Below are 18,936 nucleotides of genomic sequence, written 5' to 3' on the forward strand. Positions count from 1 at the left end.
AGGGCGGTTGTCAATTATGGTGCCAAAAATGACGCGTCTGTAATGGCGATGGTGGCAATTACATATCTTCACACCTATAGCTTCTTGGCTAACCTGCTGCGTGGGTGAAAACGCCCATGAGAACGACGATTACTGTTTCGTGGCTACCGGCCGACGGACCGAGTAAGCGAGACACTACACTGTGATGAAATGACGACGTAGCGTGAACTGTTGGACTGTATACACAATTCCTTGCCCCACTCAAGGCTAAGTTTATTTTGAATACACACGTAAGGACCGCATGATTAAGTCTTGCTTGCCTTTTTCTCCTAGAGCGTCCTTTGTTCTATGAAGTGCTATGTCGAGAAGTGTTGCTGCGTGCGAGGGGTACTTGGTGGTGATGATGAGGATAAATAAACTTTATTGCGTTGCCAATGCGTTAATGTGGGCGATTGTTTGCTTGAGCAGTTTTTAGTTCGCTGTTTTAGGGCTCTAGTGCTTCACTAGGCTCAGTCATTAGAACACCCGCCCAATGGCAGGTGTACTTAGTCCGGAATGCCTTGGATCTTATCAATAATTTCCAAGTCATGTTTTATCCAGTGTCGCCATGCAGACTGCGCGGTGGGAGCTGTAAAGAGTACAAAAGCGTTTCGTGTAGGTAGGCAGCGTACAGGTATGGTTTGGTGGCCTTTCCTAGATACATTGGACCGGCGCCATGTCTTTCAGCACCGCCACACTCAGTCTACGTCCTATGTAGCTTCTGTGCTAGGTACTATCGGCGTCAAATGAAACGCGAACACAAAAATATGAACCTGAACACACAAATAGCGCGATTTCTTTCTATGCAAGCCAAAATGATGCGTGGCTTAGTTATGAAAACAAAGTTGGGAAAAGTGGGTTTCCAAACATACCAATAGCAAGCCATTATATGAATTCTACGAACAGTATTTTTCAATTTTGCACGTTCTAGTTCATATTTTCATGTTCGCGTTTCATTTGACGCCGATGTTGCATCGCTGTTAACGTAGTGAACCAGCAAAGGGCGCTTCCATACCTACCTAATGATACTTCAGGGAAAGCAGGGAAAAAACGTGATGAAAACGAGTAGGAGAGATGAGACACTACATAAGAGGGAAAAGCAACTGACATATAATTGACTATAAACACATCGACGGAACTATCAACAGCTGACGCGGGCACAATGCTCCTAGTGACAGAAATTAAACAAAACAACATACGCTACTTCTGTTTCTAAACCCCATGACTGAAGCTATATGTTTAAGAAGGCGATGTCTTTATTGCTTGAGAAATAGAAGAAACATGGCCACGGTTTTTTTTTAATTTTGTTGGCTGATATGACAAAGTTGAAAATTGTTTACTCAGATTTCTTTCTCCCCTGCCCAATATCGTCAAAGTTTCAAAGAGCGTCGCACAGTTACACTGACTACACTAAAAGATACATGATTCCCTCATTGCCAGCGCACTGTGCTGGCACACTAGACAATTCATGCATTGGTTCGTCTGACATATATGAACTTTGCCACACGTGAAGAGAGTATTTGTGATATCATATGGGGTGCAACTTACGTATTCGATGACAGGAGTAACATTGCAGATGCATTTCTTTTTTGTGCTTCTTTTTTTGTGCCCTGTTCTGACAACTGACGCGAAGCTAAAAAGCTATTTGGACAACAAGCCACTAAGTGAACTCCTTGATATTGGGGGGCACTTCGTGAATATAGGCCATCGCTTCGACCTTGCTGCGAACCTTTTCTTTTCACTGGATATCAGCTCAGCCGGGTGTTGTATTTTAAATTTAACGCGTACAGCATCCAACGGCCGCATAAAACCCGAGTGCTTGAGGACCTGCATAAATTAACCAGTGTCGTCGTAAATCGAGGCATTCCTGTATAACGGGACTACTTCGGGCTTGAATGGTTTATACACAAAAACGGTGAATGCTTATTTATTTTCGCATTTTGTCCGGCTAAGAGCACCGCGCATGCATTGGCGGCGCATTGTTAAGATGATGCGTCAATTTTTGTTTAGATGTCAGTTTCTTGTCTTGCGTTAACACGGTGTCTCTTACCTCATTGGTGCGAGATTTTTGAGAAATTGTAAAATATTGTGGTCTTGATAACATGAAATTCTGTAACCCGGTCGCAAAAGACAATAGCACTCTAGTCAGTCCAGTGATGTCACTGGCTCTGATTATAGATAGTGAGTGGCTATCTCAAGTCACGGAAAGGCGGAATCAGAATTCTTAAGTGCTTCGTATTTTGTACAAATTAGTGTTCCTTGGCCTTAAAAAAGAAAACACGACGAATTATACGAACCCATTATTTTTCTCTGTAAGATAGGTGTACAGTGCAGATGGAAAATTTACGCACACAATGAGCGGCGCTTGATTAATTTTCCAGGGAATCCACGAGCACTCTGGGAAATATAGTGTACCTCCCATTCCTTCACCTACCAGCCTTCATCATCGGTGTGCTCTTCAATAACTGGATGGCGAGCGCTCGGAAGTCAAATAGCAACAAGGTGAGATGTATTGTTTTTGTCCTCAAGAATACTGCTGCTTGAGTCTGGTACCTCCCACAGAAACTGAGTACACCAGCGCGCGGGCGCAACCTAATATTTGATGAAACATAAAGTTAAGTTAAGGGTTGCTCATGGGGAAAAGGTGGAAAGAGCATTGTAAATGCAATGACGTCCGCATATTCAAAACTAGTATGTACGAAAGCGTTTCGTGTAGGTAGGCAGCGTACACGTATGTTTTGGTGGCCTTTCCTAGATACATTGGACCGGTACTGTGTCGTTTAGCACCGCCACACTCTGTCTGCGTCCTATGTACCTACTGTGCTAAGTACATCGCTAGGTGCCCTGCTAGCTGAGCCTTCCGCACAGAATTTGAGTTTTTTAAAGGAACAGTAAGAAAAACAGTTCTTGAAGTAGTTAATGCTGCGTAAAATAATTTTCTCTTTCATTTCTAACACAGATTTTATGAACTAAAATAGATATTTGTTAGAGCGTTTAAAGGTGTCCATTTTCGACTAAATTTTAGGTGATTTTGTTTTTCAATTCATCACCTCCTTATTATACTTCCATCGTTGTAGAAACAGGCTTGTCTTTTCGGGCATTTATTTCGACACTAGGCGTGGTTACTAGTTTACCGAAATTTAGCACTCTTAAGAGTATTTGGTGTTTGGAAGGCCAAATTTTTGTTTACGCCCTTCCTGGCACACATCTAAAAGAAATTCGGCAGAGTCAGTTAAGACTGCAAGGGAGAAAAGCATGATAGCCCTGCGAATTAAATGCTTGTTTAAATATTTCTATGTATCGAAGTGGTTTCTGGTGATTGTGGGCGCCGCCATTTTTCTCGGCCCCCAAGAGATGCAGACGAAGCTGCAGCATCTGAAGAGAGTGTAACATTATGTCGAGCAAAGCACCGGGGCTTTTTGGTGTGCTGTAAAACGATTTACACCCTAAAAGTGTAAATCACCACCTATGACTAACACCATTACATTTTAACAGAAAAAGCAAAGGAGGACACTCCTAATTAAGAGTATTTGATCGTCTGTAACACCCTTACACCTTAGCAAAAACAGAATACATCATTTTAAAGGGTGTTCAATTGTTAATTACACACCTGCAAAAGGTGTTTTTCTTTCCTACAAAAACATCCTTGACAAAGGTTAAATATTGATAAAACACCCTCTACAAATTCGCGGAAGCTTGCACTCACGCGCAAAACTTAAATGGCGAAGCTGACAATTGTTCGGCAATGGTGAGTATTGCCGGACAAATAGTTAAGGTTTAATATCATTGTTTATTTGCATAGTTTCGCTGCCAGTGTTCGCCGTCATATGCGTCGAAAATATTGTCGTCTTCTTCGCGGCGAGTGGTGGATGCAAAGTCATCCTTAGGATTGTGGACTTCCACCAGCTCTTCGTAATCAACTCGACGAGCGGCGGCGGTATCTGCAAGTCGTCTCGGGAAGTATACACTCGTAGCTATGTCTCCAATTATCCATAATTGCTTCTAGAGAATTCTGCGGCCGCGGTGATTTCTCCCAAGCAGGGTATCTTTTGGGCTTTAGCATTAGAGCTGAACTTTTTACATGCGTGGTAGCGCTTGACGACAGCGCTGGAGTTTATTTTCCTGTTTTTTTTTTTTTTGCTAAAGCCACTGCGTGATCGGGGGCCCGGCGGTCACCGTGAGGCACGCCACTTTCTCGCTCCTCGGGATTTTTGCCAGTTTTTTTTTTGCTAAAGCCACTGCGCCTGGCGGTAGCCGTGAGGCACGCGCTCATGAGCGCTTGGCATTTTCTTGGTATTTTTTTCCGAAGCGGTGAACTTACGACCAGCAACAACAGCTCCGCTGTTAAAAGGGTGTATTATTGTGTTTTTTCCAGGGTGTAAAGGGGTTTTAAACGACAAAACTCCATAAAGAATGTTTTCTTTTGGGCTTTTGCTAAAGCGTAAGGGTGCTATTTATAGACAGTTATTTACACCCTTAAGGGTTTAAATCATTCCGCAGTGTGGGTGAGGGAAGAGTAGGAGGGCGAAGATCGAGTGAAGGAGCGGTTGCAGCCCTGGCCAGTAGCAGTGAAGGGGGGGGGGGGGGGGTCGGACGCCATAGCACTGCCATGCTTACTTGCGCAGGCACGCACTAAATCAGAGCACACAAGTTTAACGAGCGCTGTTATCGAACAAAGCGACTGACAAAACGCGCTCTTTCACTTACCAGGTGAGCCCTGCCTGTCGTCTGCTGTGCCGCATCACTCTCCTCTTTTCCATGCAGCTCAGTGCTGCCCCGCGTTGCCTAGCAACGGGGCGTGCGCTCCTGCTGATGGGAAGTGCCAACTTGACGGGACAAAGTGAAGGCAACACGAGCGGTCCTCTTGTAGTCTCTCTGCCCCGCCAAGTTCGCGCTGTTCAATCAGTATAAACATACATATAACAACAAGCCCAGTTTTTGACCATGATGGGCTCCTTTTTTGTGTATTAATTCTGAGGCAAGGGACGTGCTTGATGGCGCATTTTATGAACATCTGTTGAGCACTGAAATATCGCCCCAGTTGCCTTTTCTTGTAGCGAGCATATAACGCCTTGGCCCTAAAATGGCTAAACAAATGTGGAAGTGACTACAGTATTCACGCCGAAACATGATGCAGTGCATGCGAGGAATCCTGTGGCTTCTGACTGCCACCATCCTGGTGTGGGGCGCATTCTACCCCTGCATCTGGAAGTCCTGGGTGCTGGATCCCACGTCCGCTGGTGCTGCAGTCATATTCATTGTGGGCCTGCGACTGGCATGGTGCGGAGCCGTCGCATTCGTGCTGTGGGCAGCGTCCACGTGCAAGGCCGGTGAGTGATTTGCAAGGACAGGGCGTTTGAACCAGCCACTATGACGCGCCAACAGAATATGTTACTAGAAAAAACGCGAAGAAAAAGTGCTAGCTTTTATGCCTTGAAACGCTAACACAACCCGATGGTTGTAGTGGTTCCAACAGTAACACAACTTCAGCTAGAGTACAATGATTAAGAGTAAAATGGTATAGTACAATGGTGGCCAGACGAAACGTGTTGTTCCTGCGTACTCTGCAATTATTCCTGTCAAAAACCCGCAGAACGTATGTACATAAAGATATTGTACTTCAAGGCACGTTTATAGACATAAACTTTGACGTGGACGATTTTCTTTTTTTTAATGTGATCCTCTAGTTGATATTTCGATAATTGTGAAAGGAATAACATATCTTGACTTGGTGATCTTAAGCCGGGTAATTTTGTAACCACTAGGCCAACTTGTATTGGGTAAACAGCCTTCACCGTTTGCTTCCACAGATATTAAAATTGTGTAACGACAGAAAAATATGATACTACAAGTATTACAATTGACCTTTTCATCGCTAAATTACAAGACGCTCATGCACAGTTCGGGCAGTTATGCTCACTTGGAGTTCCTAACGCCAATTATCCGTGACACCCTAGTTTATAACAGTACCATTCCTATTTTCTTCGGCACTGTGCACGTCAGGTTGAACTTATTCCCCGTTCCCGATGTCCCTTTGCAGGACTAGTTCGCTACATCCTGGAGTGCCGCACCGTATCTGCACTTGGTCGTCTTTCATTAGGGGCATACCTGTGCTCGTGGATGATCGCTATGCATGCTTCCCTTTCCCCTCGAAACACGCCAGAGATTGGACAGGCGTTTATGGTAAGTCTGCAACTTTACCAGCATCTAGCCTTGATGATTCAAGGCACGACGTTATGTATTTACGAATCTGTGAAAAAAGCATCTTGTTATACGGGGTGGGCTTGTTGTAATACACTTCGGGCAGTAACCGTGACCTATGGAATGTGTTAACACGGTTAAGGGCTTTATGAGTGGTGCGCTCCTTTCTCCCGTGTCTTAGAAGTTCCAGAAATAGCAGTTGATCTTTCTATATCAAGTCGCCGAGAGTGTGAAATGTGAAAAGAAACTCTCCGACCAGGCAAGCAATAGGCAAGGTAGAAACGAATCAACGAACTGATTAGCGTACAGCACTTTATAGCACTGGTGGACTGACAAGACGTAGAAGAAAAAATAAAAAAACTCACACAGGCGTTTTATCAGCAAGAGTGTGTTCGGAAAGGCGTCTTTGCCACGAAACGAAGCAGTGCTGAAAGGGAAGACGCATATACAAGTATATTTCCTTTAGCGTACGCAACGATGCTGAGATCGCCCCCCCATAGGCAGAGCTGGCGCGGGGCTACTTATTTTGGTTTTCTAGGATGATTCCCAAACAGACGCACCTAGCAAAAAAGAAACTTGAGTATGAGGCACTTCCGGAGTTCACAGAAAACAATTACTACCTATGGAGTTTTCTTTTGTTGGCATGGACGGTTTAAACGTTTCATAGCTTCGATGTATTGCCAAGAACAGAGAAACAAAGAGGTAAGACTATAGAGAGCAAAGGGTTTTTATAACGTGTATCAGCGGGAATTTTAACAATTGTTCATTGCAACTGCACCTTATCCGGAAAAGCCATTTGAGTTTATGGGGCGGAAAACAATTTCGTGTCCGATTTCTATACCCCACAGCTACTCTCAATAAGTCTTGTCAAGTGATGGGACGTCACCCTGCGTGCCTCTGTTCGTTGGCATGAATATTGCAGAAATTTGAAAGTGGCTTTTACGAATTAAGTTTGAATTTTTCCCCCTCCTATTGCTGTAAGCCACTGCACCTCGGTGCCACCAATGCTGTCCGCTGTGAATTCTCATTTCTCTATTCATGCAGTTGCGGGACTTTGTGGCCAATACAGCGCTCAGCTATGCTGCTGCTCTGCTGTTTTACGTGATGTGCGACGGACCGGCCCAGTCACTGTGCTCCCTGCTTCGAAGAGTGGCCATCGGACGTGAGGCAGCGAGGCGGAGGAGCTCTTTCGACGAATGCGACCGCAAAGTGCGCTTTTTGTCCGAACTGTTGGGCGTTGACGCTCCGCCGTCGCCGACAAAGGAGCAGCCGCCGCAGTATGGCTTGAAGACGCTGCAGAGGATATCTTCGCTCAAGGGGATGGTGTTACATCTGTGAACACTCATTTGGGACTTCACACTCAAGGCCGAGAGACTGAAGTGCACGTTGCGCAGTCCTGTGTGGGCGTGCTAAAGACTCCCCTCCACCCCCACCCCCCCACCACCACAAAAAAAAAAAAAAAGAAAACGCCCGTAGCAATTTTGAAATTCACATACAAAACAGGGAGAGTTCTAGAAAAATTGTCGTGAATGTCGTGTATCCGCCCAGACGTTTCACCATCTGGGCAAGGATATCGCTGAACATAGGTTATGCTCGAAAGACCACTAGAAATAATTTGATCTTGCTGTCTCTAGCCGTGTTGGCACTGTTTCCCCTGTAAGCCTTTTTCTGGGGTTATTAAGTGAAGAGGGATAGTAAGAACTCCCGGAAGCACTTATTAAATTCAATTGGTTGCGTGCATGCAGATACATCTCGAACTTTCGTAGTAGTCTATCATGAACCGTACGAGCAATTTCCCTCCAAAAGTCACCCCTACAATAACAGCGTATAAGTAAACTGGTTAGGGCTAGTGAATTCATACATGAAGGAAAGAGTTATCATTCTACAGCAGTCAATTCCTAGTCGGGATAACTGCCTGTTGTGAAGTGTTGAAAAAATAAAAAGCGCCCAAGACGTTGCAAACCTTCACAATGTCGCTAGATTTAAATCTCGTCACAGTCCGCGAGCATAAATTAAGTAGGAGTTTCTTATAAACACGGGGTCACAGTTTGTTACTGTACCAACGCTTTAGAAGGACTTGTTATGCATCACTCGTCAACACAAATGCGAGACATCGTTTCGCAATAAAGTCGAACATCTACAAGGCGCAGGTTCATGCTGTGCTATGTGAGAATTGTTTTATTGTAGAATACAAGACACGCACGCTCACTACGCAAACAGAAACAGCTATAACTAGTCGTTGGGATAACTAATAAAGTCATTTTGTAGCACGAAGCGCAATAGAATAGGACCCAGACAAAGACATCTACAACAAAATAAACTTATTTTCTAATCTAGTGTGATCTGCTCCTTCATTTTTACAGATTCTTGGAGATTGCAGATGAAGATGGTTACGTGAAACATTATATACCAAATAAAATTAATCAATCTCTGCACGTATTGAATCCTGTTTTAACGAAAGATAATCAACAGAATTCAATTGCAGACTGACTACCTATCCTTTAAGTTCAATCGTACTAGACAATGTCATTTATAGCTTTGTTTCTGTGAAGGAATTTAAATCATGTGCTAAAAATTGTACCCAGAGCAGTAAGCAGGCTTGTCAGTTTTTTTGTCCTTTTCATTTCGTGAAGCATTTTTTGTTTCGTTTACTGCAAGACAAGGGGATGCAATGAACCACACCGACATATAATCAACGTACGGATTAGAGTGTCTCTCCTTGCAGCCGTTTCTGCGGGGTATCACAATCAAGTGAGTGCTGAGGGCTGTAAGGTTGCATCGGTGCCCAAACGCAAGCCAGCGCTTGACGCATCGGCGACGTCTTTTTCGCATTGTTAGACATTTTGAGCACAGACGTTGTGGCTTTCGCTATGCAGGATCGTCCTAGGTGGGTTTTAACTCCGAAATTTTTTTCAAGAATATCCCAAGTCTCAAGGACAGCGAAAACTGTAATCAGAGACCTCGGTCGACACAAGCCATTGGCTTTGAATTTACAATTCTTCCTGCACATTGTAGACACGTTGGTTTTAACGCCATGTCGGAACCACTTGAATTTTGGCTGAGATGGAAAGCAGTTTTTTCTCCCGTAGCATAGGTATTGTACCAGGTAAAAATGCACGGTAATGCAACAGCGGCAGTATTTACGATACACGATTTATTAACTAGGGCAAGATCGATAAAAGTTTGCCGCATTCCAGAGGGGGCAGCAAAATGGGCTGGAGATAAATTTTTATCCTTCACTCGTTGCGAATGACTGTATACCGACTCTAAGAATATATTCCAGCATTCCGCGAAACCCACCGCACGTTTGCCCCGTGGCGCCGCCGTTCGAGGTTGGCAGTTTTTCTTAAATGACTCTCGGTTCTCCCGCAGGCGGGAATCATTTTATTTTGTTTTGTAAGTAAGCAGGTAAGTGCCATCACCGGTCTTCGCCTTAAACAAAAAGAAAGGCCAGAAGCTCCAATCTCCGTGGTAATTGTAGTGTAAAGGGAGAAATGGTTCGGCAAAGTGGAGTCCTAAACGAGTTCGGACAGTGCTTAACACGCTGATATATATAAAGACGTAGGGTGCATGTCACATGGCAAGAGCAGAAACACGAGCAGTTGCTAAGAGCCTGCACAAACAGCGATTACATGAGAGCCCAGGCCTATTCATGGTTTAAAGGCTGTGATGAATGGAAAGCTTCGAGGCAGTCAATTACTAAACTTATAGCGGTGACAAATAAGAGTGCAGGAAGAGCCTGTCTGGCGGTTATGTCACGGGCGGAAAATTTTATCCGTTCATTTTTGCAACGCCGCTGTGAACGATATGTTCTACTGGTGACGGTTGCCGTTGTTCTGTCACAGAGGTGGCCGCTTGACCAACGCCGTCCTGGTGGTCAAGGGTAGAGAGAGGGATATACAGGGAGAGAGAGAGCGAGCGAGCGAGCGAGAGAAAGAGAGAGAGAGAGAGAGAGAGAGAGAGAGAGAGAGAGAGAGAGAGAGAGAGAAATTCACGGCTGGGTCAGGGGGAGGTGGTGGCGAAGACCCAAAGGACTCCGCGACCTATTGTACCCTGGAGAGGTATGCACTCCAGATGGGTCTCCGGCGTAATGGGGAAAGGGTGCGCTGCTGAGTGGGACCATGATGACCGCCGCGGCTTGTGTAATACGGGAAACCCCGAAGAGGAACTGAGGACCTTCCCAGAAAAATGGTGGAGGAATTCATTGGTTCCAACAGGACATTCAGAAGCGATTTCTCCACAACCCGTTGAGATTTTTCCACAAAATAAAATTGTTCAGCGACGCCCTCGATTCAGTATATCATAATTGTAGCATTTACAAGCATCCTGCTTGGGTGTTTAAGGGCGGAAGCTCTAAGTTTCCAGGTCTTCGAAAGCCTGCCATTATGTTTGTAGTTGTACAGTGCAGGAAATTGGCGCCACTGGAAAGAATGAAACACACATTGGTGTTCACATGGCATTTCGACCCGGGTCTCTAGAGTAGAAGCCGAGTACGTTACTACCATGCCATCCCCGCGCGTTTGTAGCGGTGGAACAAAAGTTTTCCTCGAAGTTCGTTTTTTCGCGACTCAGAACCCCTTGGGGGGGATTGGCCAGCAATTGTGAGCTTTGAGGGGCCAACGCGCCGGCTTCACAAAACTATTACTTGGAAATTTAAAAGGCGTGACAGTTGAGCTTGATTTCCCGCGAGTAGTACTATTGTACTCCAGCCGCTCAGAACCCGGAATCTGGGGGAGTCTGTGGTCTTTGTTATCTGTCGGCTTGCTGAAGTAATTCGCGCTAAAAGACGAAGAAACGTAAGCGAAGAAAGAAGAGTGAATGCATTGTTGCAGTTTCGAAACATTTGTAAGTATCCTGGGGATTTCACCCTCATAGTACGTGAGCATACGAGAGTGTCTCGACTAATTTTTAGGTGCGGAGTACCTTAGGACCGCACAATGTCAGTCCGCGTCCGTGCGCATAGCATTTACAATCGCAAAAAATCCCACAGGCACCGGCAGGACTCAAGCCTGTGTCACGTAGACCAGACAGAGTTACTGTCAGTCGTCTTACCCATTGGGCTACGACCGTGAGTTAGTACCCGAGATTCAAACGACTTACTCCCTCGCATGTAACGGTGCAGAGTATCTTAGGACCTCCCAATGCCCGTCCGCGTCCATCCGTGCGCACACCACCATGAAGCGAAAATCAAGCGAAATTTCATTTGAGCCGTAAGTTGCAGTTTCATTAAGGGAATAATTAAGGTGCAACTCACGGCTCAAATCGAATGACGGTCTGGGCGCAAATCGGATGTCACTCGGGGCGCACCTTGGATATCATTACGAGTCCCCGTGCCCCGCACCCTCGCCATCATCCAGGGAGTGGAGATGCTGCCATTTTTTTTTTTTGTAATGAGAGTAGTGGCGCGATATTGGAGCCAGAACAACGCAACATCACAGCAGTAACAGCATATTACTGTCCCCCCTCTCGCTTCCGTTCGGCCGGTTGAGGTGTCGGCGAAACGCCAGACAGTTACCGGCTTCTATCTCCCCTTCCCCCACCCCCAACTACCACTTCCTCCTCCTCCATTTCACAATTGCAATAACGACGTAATTACTATCGTGGTCACGCAAAATTTTATTGCTATAGTATCATAACAATATTAAAATATTGATGTAATGTCGCTGAGGACTTATTATCGCACTGGTACGATAAGAGCATTAAAATATTGATGTAATGTGGTTAAGACCAGATCATCGGAATAGTACGATAATAGCAATAACATATAGATGTAATGTCAGTAAAGACATATAGTACAAAAGCATTCAAATATCGATGTAATGTCGTTGAGGTCATCCACCGTGAGGCGTCAATGACACCGCAGTGTTTCCGGATTAATGTAGCGCGTGCCTAAATAATCCCAATCTCATTATCATCCCCAATTATCCCCATATTGATTATCACAGGTAATGACGCTGTACATGCTGATATTTAGGACTACGGATATTTAGGCTACCCGCTGCTTTTTAGGACTACGGCTGTACAACGTTTGTATGTATTTAGGTGCAGAACAGTGCTCAATAATTTAATAAAACGTTCACCTATTGGGCGAGTTTGCTAATGCGCACTGTAGTGCCTTTTACTCCCGTTTTTTTTTTGTATCGATCTTACGTCATTCTAAATAATAGAAAATTGTTTTAAAGACACTACGATTGTGAGATTATCTCTCTAACGCGATTGCAAGGCAGCCGTAGGCGAATAAAAATATTTGGCACTGTTTGTCGAAGAGAATAAGTAAAAAAATTCAGTGCCCTTCCGTTCTTTGAAGAAGGATGACAAGTGAGGCTAGGCGAAGTCCATGGCAGTGGATGAAACAAAGCATGTTTGTTGGCAATTAGCGATAGAGCATACTTCATGGACAATTAGGTGAATAAAATGCGGGAATGCTGCAGTTTTATTCTATCGGACAAACGTGGGGCTGTTTGCACCCCCCCCCCCTCCCGTTCCGTAAAAGCAGGTAAAAGTACGTGCATGCTCAGCAGACGGGAATTGAACAATATGTAAAATTTCACCGTGAGATACGTACTTGCCAAATGTAAGCGAAACTCGGCGTAATGTTAGAGTCGTCTTAGCAGGAAAATATTCATATAATTTGTTTCGGGATAGTTCCGTTAAAGCAAGAGTTACAGCCGTTTACCGTAAGCTTACTTTCTAGGTGGACGGTTTTGTGTTGACAAGCTGACGGTAATTCTGCAAAGTTTGCAACTGCCCTGTGAATTAATTTTGTCAAGTGAATTGAGGTCGACTCAATGATGTGGTCATTCTAGCGGCCGATTTCGGCATGTTTTCTTTTAGATTTACTTTAGATTGACACCGACACAGCATTGACAAGGACAGGGATTTATACACCCCCCCAAACACCCCCCCAACACCCCACCAGAAGGACTTCGACACCCCCACAAAAAAGATTCCACAAGCACAACCACCCTGCCTAGGAATTTATACAACCCCCCCCCCCAAACATCCCACCGACACCCTCCCAAAATCGAAATTCTGCATAAACCCCTGGACAAGGAAGTTGGCTTTGCTTTTGCTTCAAGTTTCGAAATTCTTTCTCAACGAGGCTCAGTCAACGGACGCAAATATTTTCAATAACTAGCAATCGGTAGTTTTCCTGTAAAATGGGGATATATAGCCGGAATAGACGAGACAAGGGTGGGAGGCTTCGGAAGTATATTAAGGCGGCCGCATTCGCGCCGCCCTTCCTAACTGATTGGAACCTTCTACAAAGCCATAAGCCATTGAGGGCACTTTTCGCGACCTTGGAGTTTGCTCTCGCCATCTGGCGGCTAGTGCGGGCATTTCCACCTACTGGTTTCGTTGCTTTTCTCTCCGCGATGCGCCGCTGGCCGAGCTTTTGCCGTAGGGTGTCTTGATGCTCGCGCGCTCCGCAGGGCGCGCGCATCGAGGCACTCTAGCTTGCCGCGTTCGTTTCTGATGCCAGCTTTTCACTACAAGTTTCACAAACATGCCGCGACAGCATGACGAAAAAACGCACGGTGCGACCCTTTGCGCTGTTTTTCAAACGGAAACGTATAAGTACGTAGTCAACAGGCGCCCGCTTGTAGCACGCGCATGTTCTGATGTCGTTACGAATGGAGAACTGAAGGATCTTAATAAGTGGCGGTGAGTATGGCAGTATGGTGTAAAATTTCGTTCTGAATGACTAACATTGCATAGAAATATTCTCTGCTGCAGTAATGCGCAGCCCAAATTTGTACAGCTAGCATTATCATTTCGCTTCGCCTTTGCGCCCCTGATGGGCCGGTATTTTTCTTCAGTAGTGCTACATTTTGAACTCTGTTAAGTGCGAATTGCTCGAAGATGTTCGCACGAAATTTTACTGCTTGCATAGGAGTAGAGGCGCACGTTCGATCAGGGGCTACGGAAGGTTTTAAGCGCGGCGAGGTGCTCTATCGCGCGTTCCCTGGCGCTATCGCGTATGAATTTTGCCCAGTTCTGTTTAATTAACGTGAGCCGTGTGTTACGTTAAGCGCAGAATTTCTCTCTCTATTTTTTTGTGAACATCAGGGCGACAGGAAAAAGAAGAAAAATCCGCCCTACTGAGTGTCTGAATGAATAACACCTCAACCTGGCTGAAGAAAAGAAAAAGAGAAAACGACGGAGCAAGGTGATGTTAGGAAGCAGAGGAAATGCATAAGAGGGATTTCCCATTTTGGTTTCCACTACTGCGCACAGAGCCCACCACATTCACGGTTCTGGAGTCCTGCTGCGGCCGGCAGCGGAATCGTTAGATGTATACCGTACGCTTAATATGCCTGCTGTGGACCTACTGTAGGAGAGAGAGAGAATAGTCTTTAATGATACTGGTGAGGTTAGCCTGGCCAAGGCGCCTAGCTTGCTAGACCAGATGTATAAATAAAAATGAAATCGATGAAGAGATGATGATAATTACTGTGATGAAGATGACGCGCTCATTAAGAGAGTCCTGTTTAAAGAGTCTGATCAAGCCCTGTGCTTCGCAGGAAAGACAGTAGAGCTTTTGTCGCTCGAAATGCTCGTTTAGAGTTCGTCCAAGGGCCTAGCACGTCACTGAGAGTTAGGCCTCTAGACAGCGGAAGACCCAAGGACTCTAAAAGGGACGTTCTGGCGGCTCTATACCGCGTACACTCACATAGCACGTGGTTCAAGTCCTCGCGCACGTCACAAAGAGTGCACAAGGGGGAATGTCCTCTTGTATTCTTACGTAATGCTCGTTTACACCGTAATTTCGCAATACCTGAATGAGTGCTGGTTTCAACCGAGTCAAATGCTTTCTCATAATCTCTGAAGGCTTAGAGGGGTTCAGTATACGCCGGGCATTTCTCTATCACCTCATTTATCCTGTTAATATGGACCATTGTTGAATAGCTTTGACGAAACCCCGCTTGTTCTTTAGGTTGACTGAAATCTAAGTTGGCACAAATTCTTTTAGCGCTACAATGCGTCCACAGCTAGGCAAGGAGACACATTCTCTTCAATATTATTCACAGCATGTTTACAAAAGGTATTCAGAACATTGGATTGGAAACACAAAGGCGTAACGGTTAATTGCTTGTAATTTGCTGATGACGTTGCCTTGCTGAGTAACTCGGAGGCCGAATTGGGAATGATTACTGCAGTGGACAAGCAGAGTAGAATCGTGAGCCTGAAAATTAATATGGATAAGACTAAAGTAATGCTCAATAGCCTCGGGAGGGCACAGCGGGTTGAGATAGGTGGCGAGGCAGTGAAAGCGGTAAGCGAATATATCTACTTAGGACAAGTTGTGACCCCGAATCCCAACCATGAAGCAGACATAATTAGAAGGATAGGAATGGGTTGCACTGCATACGGCAGACATTCTCAGATAATGAATAGCAGCCTACCATTGTCGCTGAAGAAGAAAGTGTATGACAGCTGCATCTTACCGGTACTCAGCTACGGGGGCAGAAACCTGGAGGCTCACTAAGAGGGTTCAACTTAAATTGAGAACGACTCAGCGGGCAATGGAGCGGAAAATGATAGGTGTAACATTGAGCGACAAGAAGAGAGCGGAGTGGGCAAGAGAACAAACGCGTGTTAAGGACGTATTAGTAGAAACTAAGAAGAAGAAATGGACGTGGGCAGGGCATGAAATGCGAAGGCAAGATAACCGTTGGTCATTAACGGTAACATAGTGGATGAATAAAGAAGGCAAGCGTGGCAGGGGACGACAGAAAGTTAGATGGACAGATGAGATCAAGAAGTTTGCGGGGATAAATTGCTGTCAGTTAGCAGAGGACCGGGATATTTGGAGATCCATGGGAGAGGCCTCTGCCCTGCAGTGGGCGTAGAAAGGCTGATGACGACGACGACGACGACGATGGCGATTATGATGATGATGATGGTATACGCCTGCTGTGTCCCCGCTGATTATGAAGGGCGCCAATGGTTAAGGTATTAAAAGAAGATAAACACACTGGCACACATTGTTGGAACGGAACGCGTGACCAGTGCGAATAAACGCATTGTCGCGTATTTCTAGACATTGGTATACGGTGCGCCGAAATCGGAGACAAACGGGCATCTGTAAATTTTATATTAAAAAAAAAAACAGAATCACACTGACGCCCGTATGCATACCGGCGCGACAGCGAACCACCACGACGTGTGTCATTCCACCAGCCCTACGACGGTACTTCGTAAAAAGCTGATAATAATTAACAAAAGAGCTTTACCATCGCTTCCTAAACAAACGTTAAGAGAAGCGCAAAAGCTCTTCCTCATCGGAACTGCGTAAAAAGGGCGCCCAACCTTCGCTGAAAGTGCGGGCAATCGATCGTCAAGCCTTCAAACACCCAAATCGCAAGCAAAGAACAAACCCATGCGAAGATTTTTGGCGCACAAAGTAAACGGATTCACGAATGATCTAAATGTATACTGATACGTGGGTTATGAGATAAAGATATACCATCGTACTCCTCCTTCATGGTCGATGCATGTATCGTCTTATTTAAAACCGCTCCTTTCTAGCGAGTTTCATGTAACCGTTTAGCACAATGATAGATGCCCGGTTTGACGCACGCACAATGTGTCCAGAGATCTTATCAGAACTTTTAGGTCGACCAACCGGTCTACCGGGAAACGCATTGGTTTTTTGACCGGGCACCGTCGCTCCCACTAAGACATCTTCCGCTTTAAAAACGTCAGAACCGCGTTGGCCCTTCCTACGGCCGTCATTTTAAAGCATCCTTCATTTTGGAGTCGTGCCCGACTCACATGCGGTTAGAATAAGAAAAAGAACACTCGTTAAGAATAAGCGCAAGAGTAATAAAAAAGAACAACGTTATAAAATTGCCACCTCATTTCTCTTTTCCGCTCAAACTGTTAATTTCAGGCAGCTGGCATTCCCACAAGGCCGCTCTTCATTTACCCAAAACGAAGCGCCTTTTGCCGTCCTTTTGTATTCGCTGTGAAGTTCCGATAGCGGCAGATAATTAACCTTACTTGAAGCAGTGCATGCGTGCTGGCTGCACAAACGTCATTGCCATCTCAAACGGCATCCTTGCACAAGTGCTGCCTCTTCCAATACCTCGGGGTCACTGGGAAAGCCTTTTATTTTGATGAAGGTACCACATGGTTCCTCAGCTGTCCGGACAGCTCCCATGAAATGGCGTTTTCGCTGCTTTGGGTGGTGTGTCCTTGAAGCCGCCACATACGATTCGTTGTTTCATGCACGTACAGCGCATTGCTCTGCTTTAAATGAAGAACCGCAATACATGATGGAACGGAAAAATCTCAAACCTTGAGCAAAGGACGTTTAAGACTTGAACCTGCATGAGCTTTGGCGTGCTCCTTGGCTGTTTTGCACATTTTGGATATGCGGTGCCCGAAATTTTAATTTTGTAGCGTAAGCTACACTGGCCGAGGTTGAGCAGTTTCGCGTGGACCTTGAAGGGCAGTGCTGCGCAAGCGCGTGGAGCATTGAATTGGATTTGCTTGGCTTGGATTTGAATTGCATTGGATTGGCTTGGATTAAATTGGATTGTATTGCATTGGATTGGAAATCCAACCCAATTGGAATACGGGTGTGAGAGAATTAGATCTGCATATTCGCTGGTATGCGCATTCCAGGGGATTGACGTCATAGCAGCTGCATACGCACTGGCGCCGGCGCGTGCCAGCTGTGCGCCTCCGTTGAGCAGTAGCCAAGTCTGACGCTGAGCCGGAGCCGCTTGATAGCCATTTCGCGTGGCTGCTTCAGAGCATTGCTCCGCATGTGCGATGGGCAGTGACTGGACTGGACTGGACTGGATTGCATTGGATTGTATTGGATTGGAAATCGTTTTAGCAGCAGTAAACACGATAATCAGCTAATCCTAGACAACCAGGAAACCTAAAAATAACGTGCTGAACCTTAGCTCACGCTAAGTATATCCTGGCATGGCCGAGCTAAGCCGCTGCTAATTTTTTTATTTCTGAATTGAGCGCTCGAACCGCGTGACATGCCTTAAAATGTACGGTCCTCCGCACGAGACTGTTGTGTTGCCCGACAGGGTTCCTTCACGAGTTTTTTCCAGCCTGCGTTAGGGGTTATGGGTCCCAAGAAACACTTAGAAACACCCGGTACACTGACTGGGAAGACGGTAAGGCCGTGAAAACAATGGGCGGTTCCGATTTTCCCGCCCTGGCGCATACTCGGGCAGCCCGAGGACTGATTGGGGCAGGAATTTTAATAACACTACAGTGGAAAATCGAGTAACTGATTTTCTCCTCCGGTACTAATAATCGAGTAGGCGCAATGAACCTCGGCATTAATCCCTATCCGCCGTACTATATATGAAGTTGAGCGGGAAATCAGGAAGATGCAATGTTTCTGAAATCTGTACTACCTATGCTGTGCTCTAATTTATATCTGGCGCTCTATCAGGCTTAAAAACGAAACAAGTAATTGCAGGGTAAATGCTGTAAGTAACTCATGGCAACATGACGAATGAAGAGCTACACAGAAATGTTTGCCATGTGTTACTGGATAGGAGTTAGATAAGAAAATTACGTAGTTTATTTGGAGAGGACATCAACAATTACGAAGAACTCAGCCAAAGCTGTCGCGGTACTTGTGCATGGACAGCGTGGACACGGAATGGCGAAAACGGGCTGGAAGAATCACCACGAGGTACTTTAACCACGCCTAACTCAATACAGCCAAGAATCCGC

At 45.6% G+C, this 18,936-nt stretch overlaps 1 protein-coding gene across 1 annotated transcript in view; it reads left to right on the forward strand.

Moving 5' to 3' along the window:
* Nucleotides 1–8,583, forward strand: part of LOC144146988 (uncharacterized) — a 68,488-nt gene extending 59,905 nt beyond the window's left edge. Inside the window, exons 12-15 of the mRNA XM_077678983.1 lie at nucleotides 2,400–2,520; nucleotides 5,156–5,348; nucleotides 6,059–6,201; nucleotides 7,264–8,583. Of these exons, the coding sequence (XP_077535109.1) occupies nucleotides 2,400–2,520; nucleotides 5,156–5,348; nucleotides 6,059–6,201; nucleotides 7,264–7,557 (751 nt within the window). The 3' untranslated portion in view covers nucleotides 7,558–8,583. The remainder of the gene's footprint in view (nucleotides 1–2,399; nucleotides 2,521–5,155; nucleotides 5,349–6,058; nucleotides 6,202–7,263) is intronic.
* The last annotated feature ends 10,353 nt before the right edge of the window (nucleotides 8,584–18,936 follow it).

The sequence above is a fragment of the Haemaphysalis longicornis genome, unplaced genomic scaffold, assembly GCF_048455015.1.
Source record: "Haemaphysalis longicornis isolate Haplotype H1 unplaced genomic scaffold, Haemaphysalis longicornis Haplotype H1 scaffold_7, whole genome shotgun sequence".
NCBI classification, from domain to species: Eukaryota; Metazoa; Arthropoda; class Arachnida; order Ixodida; family Ixodidae; genus Haemaphysalis; species Haemaphysalis longicornis.